At 39.7% G+C, this 20732-nt stretch overlaps 1 protein-coding gene across 4 annotated transcripts in view; it reads left to right on the forward strand.

The window, feature by feature from the left end:
* Window positions 1-20732, forward strand: part of METTL9 (methyltransferase like 9) — a 50749-nt gene that overhangs the window by 8167 nt on the left and 21850 nt on the right. For all 4 annotated transcript variants that reach the window (XM_040257743.1, XM_040257739.1, XM_040257726.1 and 1 more), the window contains exons 2-4: window positions 6305-6495; window positions 10506-10715; window positions 18390-18574. In XM_040257743.1, the coding sequence (XP_040113677.1) occupies window positions 6305-6495; window positions 10506-10715; window positions 18390-18574 (586 nt within the window). The remainder of the gene's footprint in view (window positions 1-6304; window positions 6496-10505; window positions 10716-18389; window positions 18575-20732) is intronic.

Consider the following 20732-nt stretch of genomic DNA (forward strand, 5'->3'; position numbering starts at 1 on the left):
GATAAAGACCAAATATTTATTATTGAACCACATTACCTAAGACACTCGCAAAGAGTCGGACACGACTGAGTGACTGAACAGTCCGACTCTTTGCAACCCCATGAACCGCAGCACGCCAGGCCTCCCTGTCCATCACCAACTCCCAAAGTCCAACCAAACCCGTGTCCATTGAGCCGGTGATGCCATCCAGCCATCTCATCCCCTGTCGTCCCCTTCTTCTCCTGCCCTGAATCTTTCCCAGCATCAGGGTCTTTTCAAATGAGTCAGCTCTTAACATCAGGTGGCCAAAGTATTGGAGTTTCAGCTTCAAAATCAGTCCCTCCAATGAACACCTAGGACTAATCTCCTTTAGGATGGACTGGTTGGATCTCCTTGCAGTCCAAGGCACTCTCAAGAGTCTTCACCAACAGTTCAAAAGCATGAATTCTTCCGTGTTCAGCTGACATTACCTAAAATCAGAAAGTTCATTTTCTAAAATAATTTTCTAATTCTGATTTTCCTAATGGACTCAAGTCGTTTGTATTTTGGAAGAATAGATTATTATATGCCATGTGTCTGACTAGTTGAGGAACTCAAAGTAATTTCAGAAAAACTTTTAACTCTATCCCTCAGTCTGATAAGCAAATACAATTTTATAGGAATATTGCATTTCTACTTTAAAGGAATTGGGTAAGCCCATGTAGGGGTTCTTAAGCAGTGGTGATTTTGCACCCTCAGAGAAACTTGACAATGTCTGGGACATTTTAGTTTGTCATGACTGGGGGTGGGGAAGTGTTGCTGGCATCTGATGGCTGGCTTGGGATGCTGCTAAACATCCCACAGCCCAGATCAAGGATTATCCGGCTCCAAATGTCCATGCTGCCGAGGTTGAAAAACGCTGGCTTAGTGTAATTCTGTTACTATCTAGATCAGATTATCTTTAGACCCATTTATCCAGTCTTAATTGGGCAGAACAGTCCTGCTTTCTTTTCTAGAATTGAGTCTCACAGACAGGCACACTGGAAAGAATGGAGCAAAGAGAAGCTTCTTTGAAAAAACACTTCTTCTAAAAAACCACATGCACCTAGAGCAGGAGTTTGAATCAGTTGGGAGTGCTCAGCAGCCCCTTATTTGGCTCTGTGAGGTGGGAAATGAAACATGCACCGCTTTGCCAGGTGCCTGGGATAAGGTAGACATTCTGTGTCTTCCTTCACTGCTTGCTGTACTAACGTAGTTCTGTGGTGGGTGGGTAGCTTAACCACTATGTGCAGAATTGGGTTTAAGCAAGGCCTTACAAAAACCTTAAAGTTTTAGAAACTGACAAAACCCAGGGACAGCTGTCTCCATGGTTATTCTTGTGTTCTCTTCAGGATTTTACTAGAAACACTAAATTCTGTTAGACTGCCTGTGATTTTTTTTTTAACAGTTGTTAAATAGATGAACATCTTGTTGTTCATCTGTAACCGTACCAGGCACAGAAGTCAGTCATTGTCCCTGACCTTTTATGGAGCTTTGTGTCTACCTGGGAAGACAGACCCTGAATATGCAATTTATCTACAGGTATTCCAGTTGAGCCATTTCAAATTATGAAAGATGATGCTGTGAAAGTGCTGCACTCAATATGCCAGCAAATTTGGAAAACTCGGCAGTGGCCACAGGACTGGAAAAGGTCAGTTTTCATTCCAGTCCCAAAGAAAGGCAATGCCAAAGAATGCTCAAACTACTGCACAATTGCACTCATCTCGCATGCTGGTAAAGTAATGCTCAAAATTCTCCAAGCCAGGCTTTAACAGTATGTGAACTGTGAACTTCCAGATGTTCAAGCTGGATTTTGAAAAGGCAGAGGAACCAGAGATCAAATTTCCAACATCTGCTGGATCATCAAAAAAGCAAGAGAGTTCCAGAAAAAAATCTACTTCTGCTTTGACTATGCCAAAGCCTTTGACTATGTGGATCACAAGAAACTGGAAAATTCTGAAAGAGATGGGAATACCAGACCACCTGACCTGCCTCTTGAGAAACCTATGTGCAGGTCAGGAAGCAACAGTTAGAACTGGACATGGAACAGCAGACTGGTTCCAAATCGGGAAAGGAGTACGCCAAGGCTGTATATTGTCACCCTGCTTATTTAACTTATTTGCAGAGTACATCATGAGAAACGCTGGACTGGAAGAAGCACAAGCTGGAATCAAGATTGCCGGGAGAAATATCAGTAACGTCAGATATGCAGATGACACCATCCTTATGGCAGAAAGTGAAGAGGAACTAAAGAGCCTCTTGATGAAAGTGAAAGAGAGTGAAAAAGTTGGCTTAAAACTCAACATTCAGGAAACTAAGACAGCATCTAGTTGCATCACTTTAAGGCAAATAGATGGGGAAACAGTGGAAACAGTGTCAGACTTTATTTTTTGGGGCTCCAAAATCACTGCAGATGGTGACTGCAGCCATGAAATTAAAAGACGCTTACTCCTTGGAAGAAAAGTTATGACCAACTTAGACAGCATATTGAAAAGCAGAGACATTACTTTGTCAACAAAGGTCCGTCTAGTCAAGGCTATGGTTTTTCCAGTAGTCATGTATGGATATGAGAGTTGGACTGTGAAGAAGGCTGAGTGCCGAAGAATTGATGTTTTTGAACTGTGGTGTTGGAGAAGACTCTTGAGAGTCCCTTGGACTGCAAGGAGATCCAACCAGTCCATCCTAAAGGAGATCAGCCCTGAATATTCATGGGAAAGACTGATGTTGAAGCTGAAACCCCAATATTTTGGCCACCTGATGCAAAGAACTGACTCATTTGAAAAGACCCTGATGCTGGGAAAGATTGAAGGCGGGAGGAGAAGGGGACGACAGAGGATGAGATGGTTGGATGGCATTACCGACTCAATGGACATGAGTTTGAGTAAACTCTGAAAGTTGGTGATGGACAGGGAGTTCTGGTGTGCTGCAGTCTGGGTTGCAAAGAGTCACACACGACTGAGTGACTGAACTGAACTGAACTGATTCAGGTCAGTGGTTATAAATGTTACTGAGGAGACATGAAACGTGAGAAAGTATTAGAACGGGATCCATCCTAGTTTGGAAGTTCAAGGGAAATATTTAGGCTTAGGTCAGTTGAGGGTAGTGGGAAATGTAGGAGACAGCAAAATACCAGGTGAAACGGCTTTGGGAAATGAGCCTTCCAGAAAAAGAGAGAAGGGTGCAGTGTGGTGACATAGTGAGTGGCTGGGTGTTATGGGTTGATAGGGAGTGTCATGAGGTGAGGCTGTGGATACAGAATGGACAAATCTTATAGGGCCTTGTAAGCCATATTATGTATTTTGAATATTATTTTAAGATAACTTCTATGGAGCAGGGTTGTGACATGATAAGATTTGCATTTCAGTTTCAGAGAAATGCTTAATTCCTTAAATTTTCAAACCATTTTTAATTTCTGGAAGCTCAAAATGGCACCTACACTTTAATGTTTGTTTGTTTTTTTTAAGTTTTACCAAGATATAATTCATGACTGTAAAACTCATCTTTTGAAGTGTACAGTGGTTATAGTAGACTTCACAAAGTTGTACAGCCATCACCACTCTCTTAATTTTAGAACATTTTCATCACTTGATAAAGAAATCCCATATACATTAGCATGAAGACCCTCCCCCATGGTCTCCTTCCCCCAAACCCTTGGCAACCACAATCTACTTTCTGTCTCTGAATCTGCCCATTCTGGACAATTTGTGTAAATGAAATCATGTAATCTGTGGCCTTTTGTGACTGGCTTATTTCACTTAGCATAATATTCATAGTTCAAATCTCAGGAATCAGTGCCTCTTCCTTTCTATGTTTGATTGATATTCTTTTGTATGGATCAATTACATCTTGTTTATCCATTCATCAGCTGATGGACATTGGGATTGTTCCACTTTTTGGTAATTACGAATAATGCTGCCGTGGAACTGGCATTTGTTTCATACAAATTGTCAGGAGGAACATGTATTTCAACCTTCATCTTTAAAGAGAAGGGCATTACTCCTTTTTATTCTGTAGCATATTCTGATCAATAAGCATTCTCTTTTCTGAAAGATTTGTCTGGCAGTAAAGGTTCAACCACATGTGTTAATATTGATGAGAGAAATGCTTTTAAAAACTTGAGCCTTTTTTTGGGGGGGGGGGGGGGTGCGCAGCATTTGTAAGCATTATTTGCAGTTAATGGTGCCAGTTCTTGCTTAGTTCTGGAAGTCAGAGTCCGTTATTGTTCTGGTTGTCCATTTAAAAGTGGATGCTAAGGAATTCTTAGCTCCTCTGTTCCACGTGAATGACTTCTTGTCCACAGTAATAGAATATACCTGATTGCCTATTACCCAGGTGATGGCTTTCATTTTGATTAGTCATTTCAGAGAATTAAGAGAAGATAAAAGTTAGAATGGCTTCAGTATTACAGAGTTTAGAATGTGAACCAGGAGGTCAGGAGTATAATAAAAAATGGTTTATGACCTGCACTGGGGCATAACTTCAAGCACAGTGAGTAAGTATTAAGAATTAGTTAATGGTTAAGCACGAACATTTTCAGACCAAGATAAAAAGTGTAGGCAGTGAATGTAAGAAGTTTCATAGCTTGTCATACAGTGGGAAAAATAAAGATATCAAGTTCAAGCAGTTTTGGTAAAAGTGTTTAATGGTAAATTAACACAAAACCATTAGCAGTTTGAAAGATTTGGTTTATCAAGTCAGGGCACAGAGTTTGTAAAAAATATTAGTTAATCTTTGAAACTTTAATGTGCTTGTTTGGTTATATCAGCGTTAGTGTTGGCAATGTTACCCAAGATTTCTTTCAATATTTAGCAAGCTTAGGATGACTATAAAATTGGTCCATCAGTTATGTAAGCAGTTACGGGACACCTACTGCTGATGAATGGTCATACTTGTCAGGGAAAGCAGGTTACTTTTGTCTCTTCATCGGGGGAAATTGTTTCTTAGTTGATAAGAGATTAATAGTAACTGATCTATTCAGCAGTTTCATCATATACTTAATGGACTGACTGTTATTTATCAGGCCGTGTTAGAGGACCCTTCTCTCATTGCTGTTATTATAGGAGTCTCGTGTCTGGCCCTGTATTGAGGATAAGCCTGCATTAACTTATTTAATCCTCAGAGTAACCTACCAGGATAGACAGAAACCAGTGGTGAATTTACAGAGTCTCAGAGATTTAAGTGATTGTATGAGCTCACACACAGGAGTGGCTGAGCCAGGGCTTGATGGTGGGCTCACTCTGAAGCTGCTGTGCCCCACAGGCTGCTTCCCCCCGCTTGGTGTGCTAACTCTAAGTGAAAATGGGAAACATTTATTACACAAGATCACACTTTAGCCACAATTGAGGTCCTTGAATTTTGTTCTAAAATGTATGCTCTGGGTAGAGCCTGTTCCTGGTAATCTGCTTCTTGGCATGTTATTACTTTGTCTTCTAATTGTTTGCATATGACCTTAAGTAAGATCTTAATCTTTCTTAAGGTTAAGAAAGCCCATTTGGCTCCTGTCTGTTAAAGAGTGTTAAATGACTTACTTGGTAAAGCACACCAGTATTTCTACGGGTTTCTTTATAGCCCACAACAAAAAGGGTAGCTAAATAAGGTCACTGGAATTTTTTAAAAATTATTTAATTTATTTATTTGGCTGCACCCGGTCATAGTTGCAGCACTCGGCATCTTGGATCTTCATAGCATCATGAGAACTCTCAGATGCAGCATGTGGGATCTAGTTGCCTGATCAGGAATCGAACCAGGACCCCCTGCGTTGGGAACATGGAGTCTTAGTCACTGGACTACAGGGAAGTCCCTGGTCACTGGAATATTAAATCCTGCTACTTATTGATTGGTTTGGTGGCCTCGAGTTAAATCACTGCATTGAGTGTTTTTAGATAGAAAACAAGGTTAATGTTGGTAGTTACTGCCTTCTTGCATTGAATCTCTGTGAAGGAGAGGCCAGCAGAGCTGCCTTAATCTCGGGGTACAGTGGGCCATAGTGCTAGAAGTTTTGGGCCAGGAGTCAGGGTACTTGCCTGGCTCTGTCACCTGCCAAGCTGCGTGACTCGTAAGCCTCTTCACCCTTCCTCCACTCTCTTACCTCCCCCTGAAAGTAATGAGAGTTAAACCAGAAACTAGGTAGGAGGAAGTATTTTATACCTTATAGGTCATGTAAGAGATTATTATTCTCAAAGTGCCATGAGATTTATGGTATTTGGAAATCTTAGATTCAATTTAGTCTTCTGTTTTTTGTTTTTGGATTTTTTAGGTGATGCTTCAGTTCTATGTTTTCATTTTTCTTATTCTTCTTTCTTTTTAGTGGTATGTGTGCAACAGAGAGAAATTATGCGAGTCACTCCAGGCTGTCTTTGTTCAGAGTTACCTTGATCAAGGAACACAGATCTTCTTAAACAACAGCATTGAGAAATCGGGCTGGCTATTTATCCAATTATATCACTCTTTCGTGTCATCTGTTTTTAGCCTGTTTATGTCTAGAACATCTATCAATGGGTAAGTGAATCTTGGATAATTTTTTCTTTATCTTTAGGTCTAAGAGAAAGAAAAGTTACCTCGTTGAGGTATTGACCATCTCACAGCTACGCCACTTGTAGTCAAAATCCTTGGCCCAGCCTTGGCAGGTTGCTTTTAAAATTCCCTATAACTTGATAAACAGCCTCATTGTTCTGTATTCTGTGATGGGAGTTACAGTGCTTCCTAATTTTGATGTGCACAGAAATCATCTGGGCATCTGGTTAAAGTACAGAGTCTGAGTCAGTAGGTCTAGCCTGGGACCACACTGTGTGGTCCCAATTTTCAACCCATTCCCAGGCAATGCCTATCCTGCTGCTGATCTATTGGAGAGGAACAGGATACTTGGAACCAAGCTATAGGCTGAAGAGTAAGATCTTTGCCATAAGCACACTTCCCAGAAGCAGGTGTTCTGGGGAAGGATCTAATTTACTTCAGCCCAGCAGTAAATGGTGGCTTGTTCGAGTGACGGATTCTCCCTCTGTTCTTATGTAATGTCTGGACTCACCAGGATTTTGTAAACTTAGGAAATTCTCTGTCCCTCGAGTGGTTCTCTTACCTAAATCTATGGAAAACACTGTAGGAGTATTTTTATCCTTCCTCAGTCAACTTTTCAAACCCCAAAGCCTAAGAATCCAGAACTCCAAAGAGAGAAGTAGCAGGGCTCAGTGTGCGAGAAGCCTGTTGGACCACTTACAGCCACTGGCTGGGTCCACTCTTTCTTCTCTTCAGGTTGGAGCTAGCTTCTACTGAATGTCTTGTCTGGATCCCAGTCTGTCCTCTGTCCTTAAATATGTTTTCAGGCACCACGAGCCATTTCTCAGGATTTCTTACTTGACTTTCTTCCTTGTTTATATGAAGTTGCCTTAAATTGGCTTCAGCAATCAGTTGTTATCTTTGTGTTGGTAGTTGAGTTTATACAACTTGTCTGCCATTTTGTTTCTGAAATTCACTGCATTGAATTTCTGTTCTGTGCCTTTTTTGTTGGGGGAGAGGACTGGTCACCACAGCAGTGATTTTTAGCCTTTTGGGAGTTCTGTACCTCTTTGAAAGTGATGTAAGGTAGAAATTCTCTGTTCAAATAGTCCTTACATTCAACATTTTGCTTATAATTTGGGAAGATTTCAAGCTCTAACCCTTCCTCCTACCTCTACCCTTTTGGCCACTGGTTAAAATTCTCTGCTCTGGGATTTCACATTTTGGTCAGAGGGCTAATACTAAGTCCCTTTTGGCTTCCCTTATCTACAGCACTTCTGCTTTTCTTTTTTAAATAACCCCATCCTCACCCCTTCCATCCACCCTCAATGCCCCCTCCCACAATAAAACAAAAACATCTCCTGCCCTGCACCCTGTTCTCAGCTGAAAGCTTAATTTTGAGCCCATTGGTACTTTCTCTCCATGGCGGTGGTAGCTTATTACCATGAGTGGCTGTCTCTTACAGAAATAATTAGTGTGGTAACCTTCTTGAATTAAAAAGTAAGATACATATTGGACTTCCTTTATGTGGGAAAGGGGAAAACCAAGAAAGGAGATAGCTGTGTTCTTTTATAGATATTTGTAAGGAGATATACCTCCTCTGTGGGCTTTCCTGATGGCTTGGTGGTAAAGAATCCACCTGCAGTACAGGAGACATGGTGTTTGATGCCTGGGTCAGGAAGATCCCCTGAGGTAGGAAATGGCAACCCACTCCAGTATTCCTGCCTGGGAAACCCATGGACAAAGGAGCCTGGTTGGCTACAATCCATGGGATCACAAGAGTCAGACATAACTGAGCATGTGGACTGGGGTGGGGTGGGAGTCAGGAGGGAGGCATACTTCCTCTGTAGATTCCAAATCTAGAGAGAACTTAGGCTAGAGAACCTAGAATGGTTATCACATACACACATGCACACACACACGTGCATATGTGGACATCACTAACTTTGGGACTTAAGGACAAATTAGAGAGCCATACCTTTCCGTGGTATGTGTTTGCCGGAAACCTTGTATTGAGCAAAGTCATTGTCTTGGTATTTTAAGTGGGATAATTCTTCAGTGTCTGGAACTGCCCCGCACATTTCAGGAAGTCTGACTTTTCTGACCTTGCCCACTAAATGACAGTAGCACCCTCAAGTCATTGTGACCACCCAAAACTCTTCCCACCTAGTGCTCCCTAGAGGGCAAAGGTCATTTGGGCTCGATGAATTTCGAATTTTTTGTTGTGAGATTTTGTTTAAATCTTTTGGTGTAGCCTCTGTTGCTCATGATCTTTGGATATAGCACAATGCTGCCTTCTCTGGTGCCCTTTCGACATGAACTTTGACCTCAGGTAGCCTCTAGCTCTAGAATTTTATGATTATCATATCATGGGTCCTTAGATTCCAAAAGATATGGCTAGGGAAGCATGTTGTTTTATAATTGGGAAAGCTTAAGCCATGTAACGATTTACTTTTGGTTCTATGGCAGGTGGGCACCAACATTGGAAACATGCATCCCCCAAGCTCCCCCAAGCTTATAACCTCTCTTACCTCTTCTTGTTCTGATTGTGGTTCCTCTGTGAAGTTTTATGTAGCTATTTCATAAAGTTCAGTTCCTTTTCTCAGATTTCTTTTTCTTCCTGTTTTCTCATTAAAAGATAGGAACAATTGAGAGTTGAAGACAAAGTTTAGGAGATGAAGTTTTCTCTGGGAGGTGGTTGTATTGGTGAATATCTCTGAGGGTTTCCCTCTCCCATTTTTTTTAACATTTCTGTGGGACAGATTTACTGCAAACACATTGTTAGGTTTGGTTGACCTCTCCTAAGGGAAAGGAGAGGAAGAACTCGCTCCATAATTTTAATTTTTTTCTGAAACCAGTCTTACCAGGAACACCCAGTTGCACACATCCTTCCAGTCACTGCATAACAAGCTTATTGTACCTTCTGATTGTTTCCAGAAAGCAGCAGAACAGTACAGATTTCCCTGCCATTTCCTAGACTAGTGGTTTTCAGACTTCTCCTGGGTCTGAAGAGGAGACACCTTAGGAGCTGCTTCAGGCTGCAGAGAAAGGGTGGAAGCCAGCTGGCAGCGCTGGCGCCCTCCGCTCTCCTGTTAAATTTTACGTTGTCTGAGTAACATCTGCTTCATTTAAAGAAATGCTCCTGCTGCTGACGGGGAGTTTGGAATCCCGGCTCTAGACAGACTGGGATTTCAGAGCTAGAAAACAAGTTCTAAGTAGGGACACATTTTATTTCCTGAGACGATGCTTCCTTGAGACTTGGTGTGATCTGTACCTGCTTTTCTTAGAGCACTCTTTGATCTCTATTTTAACTCCTCTATTTTCAAATACATTACTCAGTTTTAGAGGTTTTTTAGGATTTTTACAAATAACAAGACCTAGCCAATTGTATAACATACAAACTGGCCCAAGTATAAATCTACTTTTAAATACAAATTAACTGATATCACAAGGACCACTCTTCCTCTTTTCTCTAGTGTCTCTTAAAAATCTATTATCTAGACCTATTTTTTATACTCATTGTTCAGTTTCATATTGTAAATGGCTTTCCCCTCCTGCCATTTGCTTTTTCTGCTCAGTGTTATTGGCTAGTGTTGTAGTCTGATTCTGTTGGCCTGACATTTTTTTAAACCGATACACATGTTTTGTATTACTCCTTCCTATTTTGACTTCAGTTTTTCATAGTCATCTTTTATTTCCTTATATTCTATTTTCTTATATTTTTCTTCTTGCCTTTGCACCTTTTATTCCTCTCCCTGTCCCCACTCTTTTGGGTGTACTGTTTGCAGCCTCAGAGACAGACGATGATATTTGGAGGTGTTTTCTTATTTTGTTAACTTTGCTTTTTAACCACGAATCATATAGACAATGTCTATTTTAATCATATAATCTTATAAAATGAGTATTTTGTAAATTCAGAAGGCTGTCGGTGCCATGTCACTGTTTTGTGTGGATGTTGGGTGGGAGGGCTTATTTCGTACACAGTCATCCATTTTTGTCCTTTTTCTCTTTTCCAGGTTGCTAGGAAGAGGCTCAATGTTTGTGTTTTCACCAGATCAGTTTCAGAGACTGCTTAAAATTAATCCAGACTGGAAAACCCATAGACTTCTTGATTTAGGTGCTGGAGATGGAGAAGTCACAAAAATCATGAGCCCTCATTTTGAAGAAATTTATGCCACTGAGCTGTCTGAAACTATGATATGGCAGCTGCAGAAGAAGAAATACAGGTATAGTTTTTAGACATGGTTTAGAGTATATTTCTTGGTTTTAGATGTGTTTCTTCTTAATATTATTTTATTTAAATGATACAAGTCGGAAACAATTTTCCATGAGGAGGAATTTAAAAAAAATCTTTTTATGTTACGGCTGACCCTTGAACAGCGCAGTGGTTAATTCACATATTATAGTCAGCCCTCTGTATCTGCAGTTCCTGCACGTCCATGGATTCAGCCAGCATCAGACCATGTAGCATTGTAGTATTTAGCTTTGAAAAATATGGGTCATGTGTAAGTGGATCCAGGCAGTTCAAAACCACATTGTTCAAGGGTCAACTTACAGTTAAGTGGCAACTGAGAGAGAAATCATCTTTCCGTGGTAGTGTTTTTCTGAACTTGAGATTTTGGCACTGTAGGGAAGAAAAGGGCTTCCCTGGTGGCTCAGATGGTAAAGAACCTGCCTGTAATGCAGGAGACCCAGGTTCAGTGCCTGGGTTGGGAAGATCCCCTGGAGAAGGGAACAGCTACTCCCTCCAGTATTCTTGCCTGGAGAATTCCATGGACAGCAGGGCCTGGCGGGCTACAGTCCATGGGGTTGCAAAGAGTTGGACATGACTAAGTGACTAACACATAACACACAGGGAGGAAAAAGGCAGGTGAGAGACAGTTTGGAAAAGAGAGATCAAATGTAGGGACTTGTTCCCTAATTTGAACCTGACATTCTCAAATCTTATTTATTTATTTTTTTAATTAAAAAAACTTCAAAAAATTTGCGGTAAAAATATATAACAAGAAATTTACCACTTTAGCAATTTTCAAGTGTACAATAGTATTAAGTATATTTACATTGCAGTATAACCATTATCACCATTCATCTGTAGAACCTTTTTATCTTTCCCAACTAAAATTTCATACTCATTAAACTGATTCCCCAGTCTTTTGTCCCCCTGGCCCCTGGAAGACACCGTTCTACTTTCTGTTTCTATGAATTTGACTACTCTAGAAACCTTGAAGAATTGTACAATATTTGTCTGTTTGTGACTGGCTTATTTCAGTGACCATAATGTTTTAAAGTTCATCCATATGGTAGTATGTGTCAAAATCTCCTTTGTTTTTAAGCCCGAGTAATATTCCACTGTATGTATATACCAGATTTTGTTTATCCATTCATTTGTCAATAGACACTTGGGTTGCTTCTACCTTTTAGCTATTTGTCAATAGATACGTGGGTTGCTTCTACCTTTAGCTATTGTGAATAATGCTGCTATGAACATGGCTGTACAGATGGCTATTTTAGTCACTGCTTTCCCTTCTTTGGGGTACATATGCAGAAGTGGAGTTGCTTGATCATATGGTAAGTTGGTGTTTAATTTTTTGATGAATTGCCATACCTCTCCACAGCAACTGCACCATTTTATATCCCACTTGCAGTGTACAAGGGTTCTAGTTTCTCTACCTCTTTGCCATACTTGTTGTTTTCTGATCTTTTTTTTTTTTTAATAATATTCGTCCAAATGGACATGAAGTGAGAAATCTTGTTTTTCAGATCATCTGCTGCTTGAGAGACTTAGGAAGAAGGTTATTCTTTATTCAGTATGGATTCTGTTGAATGGAAGAAGAAGGTGCTGAGTATAGAATGTGAGAGGTAGAGGTATATAACCTGCCTCCTTTGATATTTTGGAAGCTGGCCTTAGACTTAGAAAGTTCAATTACATACTCCCTCACTTTCTTACCCATCTAAGTTTGTAAGTAAGAGATTAATTTAGGAACAGACTAACCTTAGAGACAGAACATATTAGCATAGCTCTTGGAGCAGGATTAGTTTTAAACTTTGGAAAAAACAGATTTTTTTTAGCCTGAGGAAGAGAATACCAAGTAGGAAGGAGGGGGAAGGGTTATTGTAAGTGGGGTTTTGCATGCTAAGTCACTTCAGTGGTGTCCAACTCTTTGCAACCGTATGGATGTCAGGCTCCTCTGTCCATGGGAATGCTCCTGGCAAAAATGTTGGAGTCGTTTGCCATTTCCTCCTTGAGGGAATCTTCTTGGCCCAGGGATTATATCATGTCTCCTGCACTGGCAGGCGGGTTCCTTACCAAATGGAAGGAGGAAGAGGGTATAGTCTCTGGTGTAATCAAGCACAGCGAAGCCTGAGAACTCAGTTGAGTTAAAGGTAAAGGAGACTGACCTTCCTAAGAGCTTGAGCATTCAAGTCTTTGTCAGTTACAGTGTTTAAGTGGCTCTTAGGGACGTTATAGCAGACTTATCTGTATGAGGTTAATTTGTAAGATCCAGTAGTCTGCTCAGATTAGATCCTGGTGGGTCTGTGTGGTGGTACTTGAAATATATTCCTTCAATTAGAAATTAATTCACCATGTCAAGGCTTTGACCTTTGTTATAACAGTGACTTAAATCATGCCCAATTCCTAATTTGACTCTCTTCCATGTTTTGAAGAGGAGGAAGATGTTAGAAATATGTCTTCAAGTGATTTTTCTCCCACCTACCCTGAGCCACGTCTTTGCTTGCTTGCCTGCCATTTAAACCCTCCCAGAGACTAAGTGGCCAAATGGAATTTTAAATGAGACTTCAGATGTTCACATTAGTGATTCAGTACATGTAGAGTTTACATGTTATGTTAACCTGATAAACTTGTACACCATGTAAAAAATACTTAATTTGGGAGAATTCCCTGGTGGTCCAGTGGTTAGGACTCAACATGTTTTTTCACTGCTGTGATCCAGGTTCAACCCCTGGTCACAAGCTGCATGGAGAGCCAAAAACAAAATGAAACAACAACAAAAGCTGACCTTGCCCCCCTAATACACATAACAAAATCTTTTTGCAGTTTGACCTAGATAGGGAATTCATACTGATTGACACTCCGTCCATGATGTTGTTACTATGAAATAAAAGCGTATTCACAAAAGTGGCAACTTTTGGTGCAGTTTGAGGTTTTAATGGACAAGTGGTAGGGTTTGCCTAATCCATGATGACCAGGCAGACTTTTAGCTTACTTCCATGTTTTTTTTCTTTCTTTCTGTCTTTTTGGGAGGTAGCTATTTTTTGTTTCTCTTCAGTATATGGGTGCACAAAACCCTGGCTTTTTAATAGAGGTTCTGGATTTCATTTTTGAAATAAATCAATAAAACAGAAAATGGCCAGATTTCCCCTCTGCATGGACTGTTGTTTATGCCAGAAAACCTGATCATAAAATTTAAGGATGTGGTTTTATTTTTTAAAACAAAAATAAAACTTTTCTTTACATTGTTGGTGTTTTGGTTTTTTATTTAGGATTTATCACAATACTGATTGCTTTGTTACTTCTCCAAGAAAGGTGTACTTTAAATCCTCCTGGAAGGCAAACAAAACTCACTTTCTTGAAAATAATAACCCTGTGAACAGATACCTTTCTTCTTGGGTTAGAAATGCTGTTTTGTAAGAGCCATAGATATTTAGGAATGGATTATACAATTACTTTTTTTTAAGTTTAAGTTTTTAAAATTTATTTTTGTCTTTGCTGGGTCTTTATTGCTTTGCGCAGACTTTCTCTGGTCCCAGCGAGCAGGGGCTCCTCTTCGTTGCGGTGCATGGGCTCCTCATTGTGGTGGCTTCTTTTGTTCTGGACACAGGCTCTAGGTGAGCAGGCTTCGGTAGTTAGGGTACACAGACTCAGTAGTGGCAGCCTGTGGGCCCTAGAGTGCGCACCCCATGGGCTCCAGGAGTTGTGCACAGGCTTAGTTGCCCTACAGTATGTGGAATCTTCCGGGAGCAGAGATAGAACCTGTGTCCCTGCATTGACAGGCGGATTCTTATACACTGCATCACCAGGGAGGTCCTCTACAGTTATCAGTTTGGTATAAAAGTAATTGCGGTTTTGGACCGTGGATTTTAAATTATTACAACTGAGCTCAGACACATCTTTAGTGATCAAAAAGGGACCGTTGCAATCAACACATTTTTGCCAATGAAAAAATAAGTTTATTCCTGTAGCATAGATATCTGTGTTTTAGGATTTGATGAACTCTTGAAAAGCATTTTCTGCCTCCTGCTGGTTGTGGGAGCGTTTTCCCTGCAAAAAGTTGTGGAGATGCTGAAAGAAGTGGTTGTTGGTTGGCAAGAGGTCAGGTGAATATGGCAGATGAGGCACAACTGTGTAGCCCAATTCTTTCAACTTTTCACGTGTTGGTTGTGTGACATACAGTTGGGCACTGGTGTGGAGAAGAATTGGGCCCATTCTGTTGACCAGTGCCAGCTGCAGGCATTGATTGATTGTGCATCTCATTGTTTTGCTGAGCATACTTCTCAGATGTAATGGGTTTGCTGGGATTTCGAAAACCATAGTGGATCCGACTGGCAGCAGGCCACCAGTGACCATGACCTGTGTTTTGGTGCAGGTTTGGCTTTGGGAAGTGCTTTGGAGCTTCTTAGTCCAGCCACCGATCTGGTCATTGCTGGTTGTCATGTAAAATCCACTTTTCCTCGAACATCACAGTCTGATCGAGAAATGGTTCATTGTTCTTGTGTACAACAGGAGAAGACATTTCAAAAATGACGATTTTTAAATTTTCTGTCAGCTCATGAGACATCCACTTATTGAGCTTTTTCACTTTTCCAATTTGCTTCAAATGGTGAATGACTAGAATAGTCGATGTCGAGTTCTTTGGCAACTTCTTGTGTAGTTGTAAGAGGACCAGCTTCAGTGATCCTCTCAATTGGTTGTTGTCAACTTCCATTGGTGGCCACTGCACTCCTCATCTTCAGGGCTCTCGTCTCCTTTGCAAAACTTCTTGAACCAGCACTGCACTGTATGTTCATTAGCAGTTGCTGGGCCAGATGCGTTGTTGATGTTGCAAATTGTCTCTGCTGCTTTATGACGAATAAAAAAAATCCCTAGAATTTGCTTTCTGTCTAACACCATTTCTACAATCTAAAATAAACAGCAAGTAATAAGTCATTAGCAAAAAGAAAAAAACAAAGCAAGAAGTGCACATTAAAATGATGTATAACATAACCACATTTATTTAAGAATGTATTCCAATATCAAATGGCAGAGTTCAACAGTGAACACCTGCAATTACTTTTGAACCAACCTACTAATGTTTTGATTATGTACACTAACAAAGAATTCCACAATTCAAATGACAGTAAGTTAAACCTGTTCTTCGGCAGGAAAATAATTTTGGCAGCATGGTTAGTTCCTCAGACTGCTTTTACTGAAAGTTAATGTGAATGTTAGTTTATGTGATCTGAATGGTGTTTCGTAGATGGTGGAGGATACCAGCGTATGGCAGGGTGCAGAGTGGTAGTGGCGATGGGCTTGGAATTACATTTGCACGGGTAGTTCAAAAGGAGTTGTGTGTACATTTTTGACACCAGAGAACAAAGATCTTTAATGTAAATTTTAAAGATGCTTGACTTTAATGCATTATCTATAAGTTAAGGATCTTTCTTAAAAAGAAAGGAAAACATTGTAGTTAATTCTATTCCTTATGTTCAGACTTTTCTTTTTTCTTTTTTGAACCAACCTAATAATGTTTTGATTATGTACACTAACAAAGAATTCCACAATTCAAATGACAGTAAGTTAAACCTGTTTTTTGTTTTTTGTTTTTTTTTCAAAAAAAAAAAAAAAAAAAAGAAAGACTTTTCTTTTTTTAAACAGAAAGATACTGGAAACTGAATGGATAGCCATTCATTCTCAACCCACCACCCTGGAAGCATTTATATAAAGATTGATTGTTAGATTCTTTCTCACCGATATGAAGAGAGCAGGTTCATTGTCTTGAATAACCTCTTAGGAGAGTTTCCAAGTTGTAATTTCTACTCTGCTTGTGATTTACAAGAGCTTGGACAAGCCACTTCTTTCATTTTTCTAATTGCCTCTTATAAGAGGGGAAAATTCAAACATCGTGTTGGGACTCCTGGGCTAATATGCAATTTCAGTGGGGCTGGTAAATTTGTCTTTATCGGTGGAACTGAGTTTACAAGTAGAAATCACAAAACAGAAGTAAAGATGAAGTTGGACTTCTATAAGTATAGTTTTAACTGTCCTGGTTTTAAGGCTATCAGGATTTTGATTTTCTATTATAAGCATGTATGTCTATCTTTCAAAATAACCAACATGGAAACTGCCTATCTTCAAGTGATTCTGAGATGGATTTGGTGAGATTATTCTGGATTAAAACATGCCAGTGATGTTTGGCTTCTGCTTTGTTGTATAAGTTTATTTGTTTGTTTTTTTGAATCAGATATATAGTTTGTCTTCTGCAAGTTTATGAATTTAAACTGGCTGTTTGGCTAAGGTATTAATATACAAATAGCCTTTAAAAGTGATTTTGGAGCTGTAATGCCCCACTTATTTCAAGTGACAGAAATCTGACTAGCTCCTTGAAGTTTGTCAGAGTGTTGTTTTGGAGGAGGCTTTTACTTTTTTAAAAAATATAGATTGAAAAGAAGATGCATCTGAGTAGTTTGTATTTCTTTTTATTCTGCTGTGCAAAAATGTTCTGAAATGTCATAAGATATCTGCTCAGTGTGATCAAAGACTTGTTTAAAAGGTCTTTTTTCTTGTTTCCTTTTGCTCCTGTCTCTGTCTTAACATGCCTCACCTACCACATTCTGATTGATATAACCAGGCAGGAGTGAGTAATTAATAGAGTTGCCTTAACACTGTGACAAACAGACTCTTGATATAAGGACTCCTACCCTCTGTGAGTAAAACATTGTAAAGGACTAGAAAGTGTTCTTAGGGTGCAGAGGCAGGGAGTGGGGAGAGAGAAGGAGTGGAGAGAGAGTGACTATCTGTGCCTGAGGTACTGAGCACTGAGAGAGCCGTGTTAACCGTCATCTCACTTACTGTTGTAGTAGGGTGTCCTGTGCTTTATTTTTCTATAGTTATTTAGGGGTGTCCTGTGCTTTATTTTTTCTATAGTTATTTAGATATGAAGATTCTAGAGTATGAAATAGTATCTCTCTCCTAGAACATAGATGTGCGCAAAGGATCATAGGTTGTAAATGGAAATTATCTTATATCACCCTGCTGCTGCTGCTGCTGCTAAGTTGCTTCAGTCATGTCCGTCTCTGTGCGACCCCATAGAAGGCAGCCTACCAGGCTCCTCTGTCCCTGGGATTCTCCAGGCAAGAACACTGGAGTGGGTTACCATTTTCTTCTCCAATGAATGAAAGTGAAAAGTGAAAGTGAAGTCGCCCAGTCGTGTCCAACTCTTAGCGACCCCATGGACTGCAGCCCATCCCATCAGGCTCCTCCATCCATGGGATTTTCCAGGCAAGAGTACTAGAGTGGGGTGCCATTGCCTTCTGCCATTCTTAAAATAGGAGGCACCCTAGGAATCTACAATTACATCCCAGTGAATGTAAAAGTAGAATTCTTTGTTCATTAATTGATGTTCAAGAATTTGATGCCCTAGTTTCATAACATTTTTATCACCTATATCTTTGTACTTATTCAACATACTAATTCTTACAAAGGAAACTTTGTATGTTTTGGAAATAGGTAAAATGTTGAATTTAAAGAAATATGGTTGTTTACTTTTGCATGGCCATTTTATTACTGCAAATATAAATGAAGATTTTGAACTTACTTTGATTTGGAAGACAAAGTCTTTACTGGCATCTAAATGTTTTTAAAGATGTCTTTAAGGGTTTTTGTTTCTTTCTGATTTTTCCAGAGTGCTTGGTATAAATGAATGGCAGAAGACAGGGTTCCAGTATGATGTCATCAGCTGCTTAAATTTGCTGGACCGCTGTGATCAGCCTCTGACTTTGTTAAAAGATATCAGAAGTGTCTTGGAGCCAACCAGAGGCAGGGTCATCCTTGCTCTGGTCTTACCTTTTCATCCCTATGTGGAGAACGGTAAGTGTGGACACCCACTTAGTAGGCCTGTTATCCAGCATTGGTGTTTGTGATTCTGTGCTGTGCACAATTAGACGTGATCTGGTATTTCTTAGAAGACCCTGATATTTAACAAAGTACAGTTAACCCATGTAAAATATCGCCTCAGTTAACTTTTCTCTTAATGTGGATTTTATAGTGCTCTCTTTGTACTCTCTTTGCAGTGGTAATAATTGATACTGAGCTGGACTTGCCTGCTCAAGATTAAAAGCTGAAATGCTTTTAAATGGAGCCTTCACCACTAACTTATTAGCTTTTTGAGCTGAGTCAAGCAGTAAATGATGCCTTTTAATCTACCTGAATATACTTGTTAAATGTCATAGCTATCTTGTATTTTACATCTCTTGTCCCTAAAATGATAAATGCTATTGTTATCCATTTTCCCTTTAGAAGACCATTTGTGTCCCAACGCGTATCATTTCTTTGACGTTTGGTTTTTCAGTCACATGGCCTTACTCTTTAACAATACTGAATGAAGAATATCTCAGAAGAAATGGTTGGATTTTATACTGCCTCGTATTCACTATGACTTTTGGCCATAGATTAATTCACACTTGGCTTTAGCTTATGTGATTTGCATTTTAGATCATGTTGAAAGTTTTGACTTTAAGCCTCGTTTGCATTTTTGTAAGTTATTGTACAATAATGTAAAATTTATTTATTTATTATGTAAGTAACATGTTAATATTTGAAAATCTTTTCCTCTTTTACTGCCTTGTTCAACTTTGGGTTCAAAAAACTCTTTAAGAACTTGTTGGCATTCTTGAGAAGTCCAGTAATATTTTGCTAGCATCATAGTTATCAAATACCTGTAAAAATCTTCATCCTAAGGAGTAATGCTTAAGATTGCTTATAACCATGGATTTGTGTTGCCACTCACTTGCCCCTTTGTTTCTTCTTGTTCTTATTTTTTTCCCCCATCAGGTCTTAGTCCCTTCTAATTCAGTGCTTGTCTTTAACGTTTACCAAATGTTTGTGGATTTGTTGTTGATGGTGGGGAAAATGGAGAATTCTTTAGACATAGGAAGGTAGAAAGAGAATAGATAGAATAGATGTCGTCCCCTCCCGCCCCTACATCTAGCATCTCCATTTTTACATTCCTTTGTTGAGCCATTCTGTCATGGTAAAGAAAAAACTGCTTGAACGTGTGAGTGCCACACCACGCATATGTTTGTGGGGTAGGGAAAAGCCTGGTAAATGTCATCCTTGATAGTTCAGTGGCCTGACCTGTTTCAGTGCTGTTCCCTCGGTAATTATACCACGGCTCCCTCTTCTGCATTGCCGTCACTAGTCATCAGCTGGCAGGTCTGGGCTTCCTGTGTCCTGTTGGGCAACCACACTATGGAACTTTAATGCTATTTCCTGGCATAGCAGGAGGTGGACACGAACAGGGGAAGAAATGTCAATCTAAACATGAAATCTATTTCCTTGTGTTTCTGACACTAAAAATTGAGAGGACGTTAAACTGGACAAGAGGGCAGACTCTAGTAAAGGACTGAAAACAGACTCCTTGCTTGTGGATGCGCCAGATTGCCTGTTGAATTCAAGTGGTCTGGTGTGTGACATAGAGCAAACCTGAGATGCAGAGCCTTGTTGCTGTGGGTGACCTTTAGTGACCTATAAGTTTTGTAGACTGCTTGTGGTACTCTGTTATTGCTTCCTTTCTCTGAGTTAGATCCTGATGATTTCCATGTGACCCCATGTGAAGACTCATGAGGTACAAAGTGATCTTGCTGTGTGAGTTCGTGAATACAGGACTGGTTTAAGGCTATCTGAGTGTACTTTGCATTCTGACTCAATTAATTTTAACAAAAGCAATTGTAGATGAAGTAATTACTGGTGTAGTTTTTTGATTGTTCTTAAAGTTGAACAACAGCAATTTTATTGCTTAGATCAATTTAGGGGGAAAATGCAAGATATATCTTTTTAATTTCAGTTTGTTTGGTGTACTGACCCAGTTCTGGTTAGGGGTTAAATCTCACTAGAATTGTTTCAAGCATCAAAAAGGGGAAAGTATGTAATCAAGAAAAGGAGACTTATATTGCAGAAATTTATTTTGAAAATTTAGTGATGTTTAATTTTTTTTAATTGTGATTTTTATAAAAAGGTAATTCATGGT

Source organism: Oryx dammah, unplaced genomic scaffold (assembly GCF_014754425.2).
Source record: "Oryx dammah isolate SB20612 unplaced genomic scaffold, SCBI_Odam_1.1 HiC_scaffold_2, whole genome shotgun sequence".
Lineage (NCBI taxonomy): Eukaryota > Metazoa > Chordata > Mammalia > Artiodactyla > Bovidae > Oryx > Oryx dammah.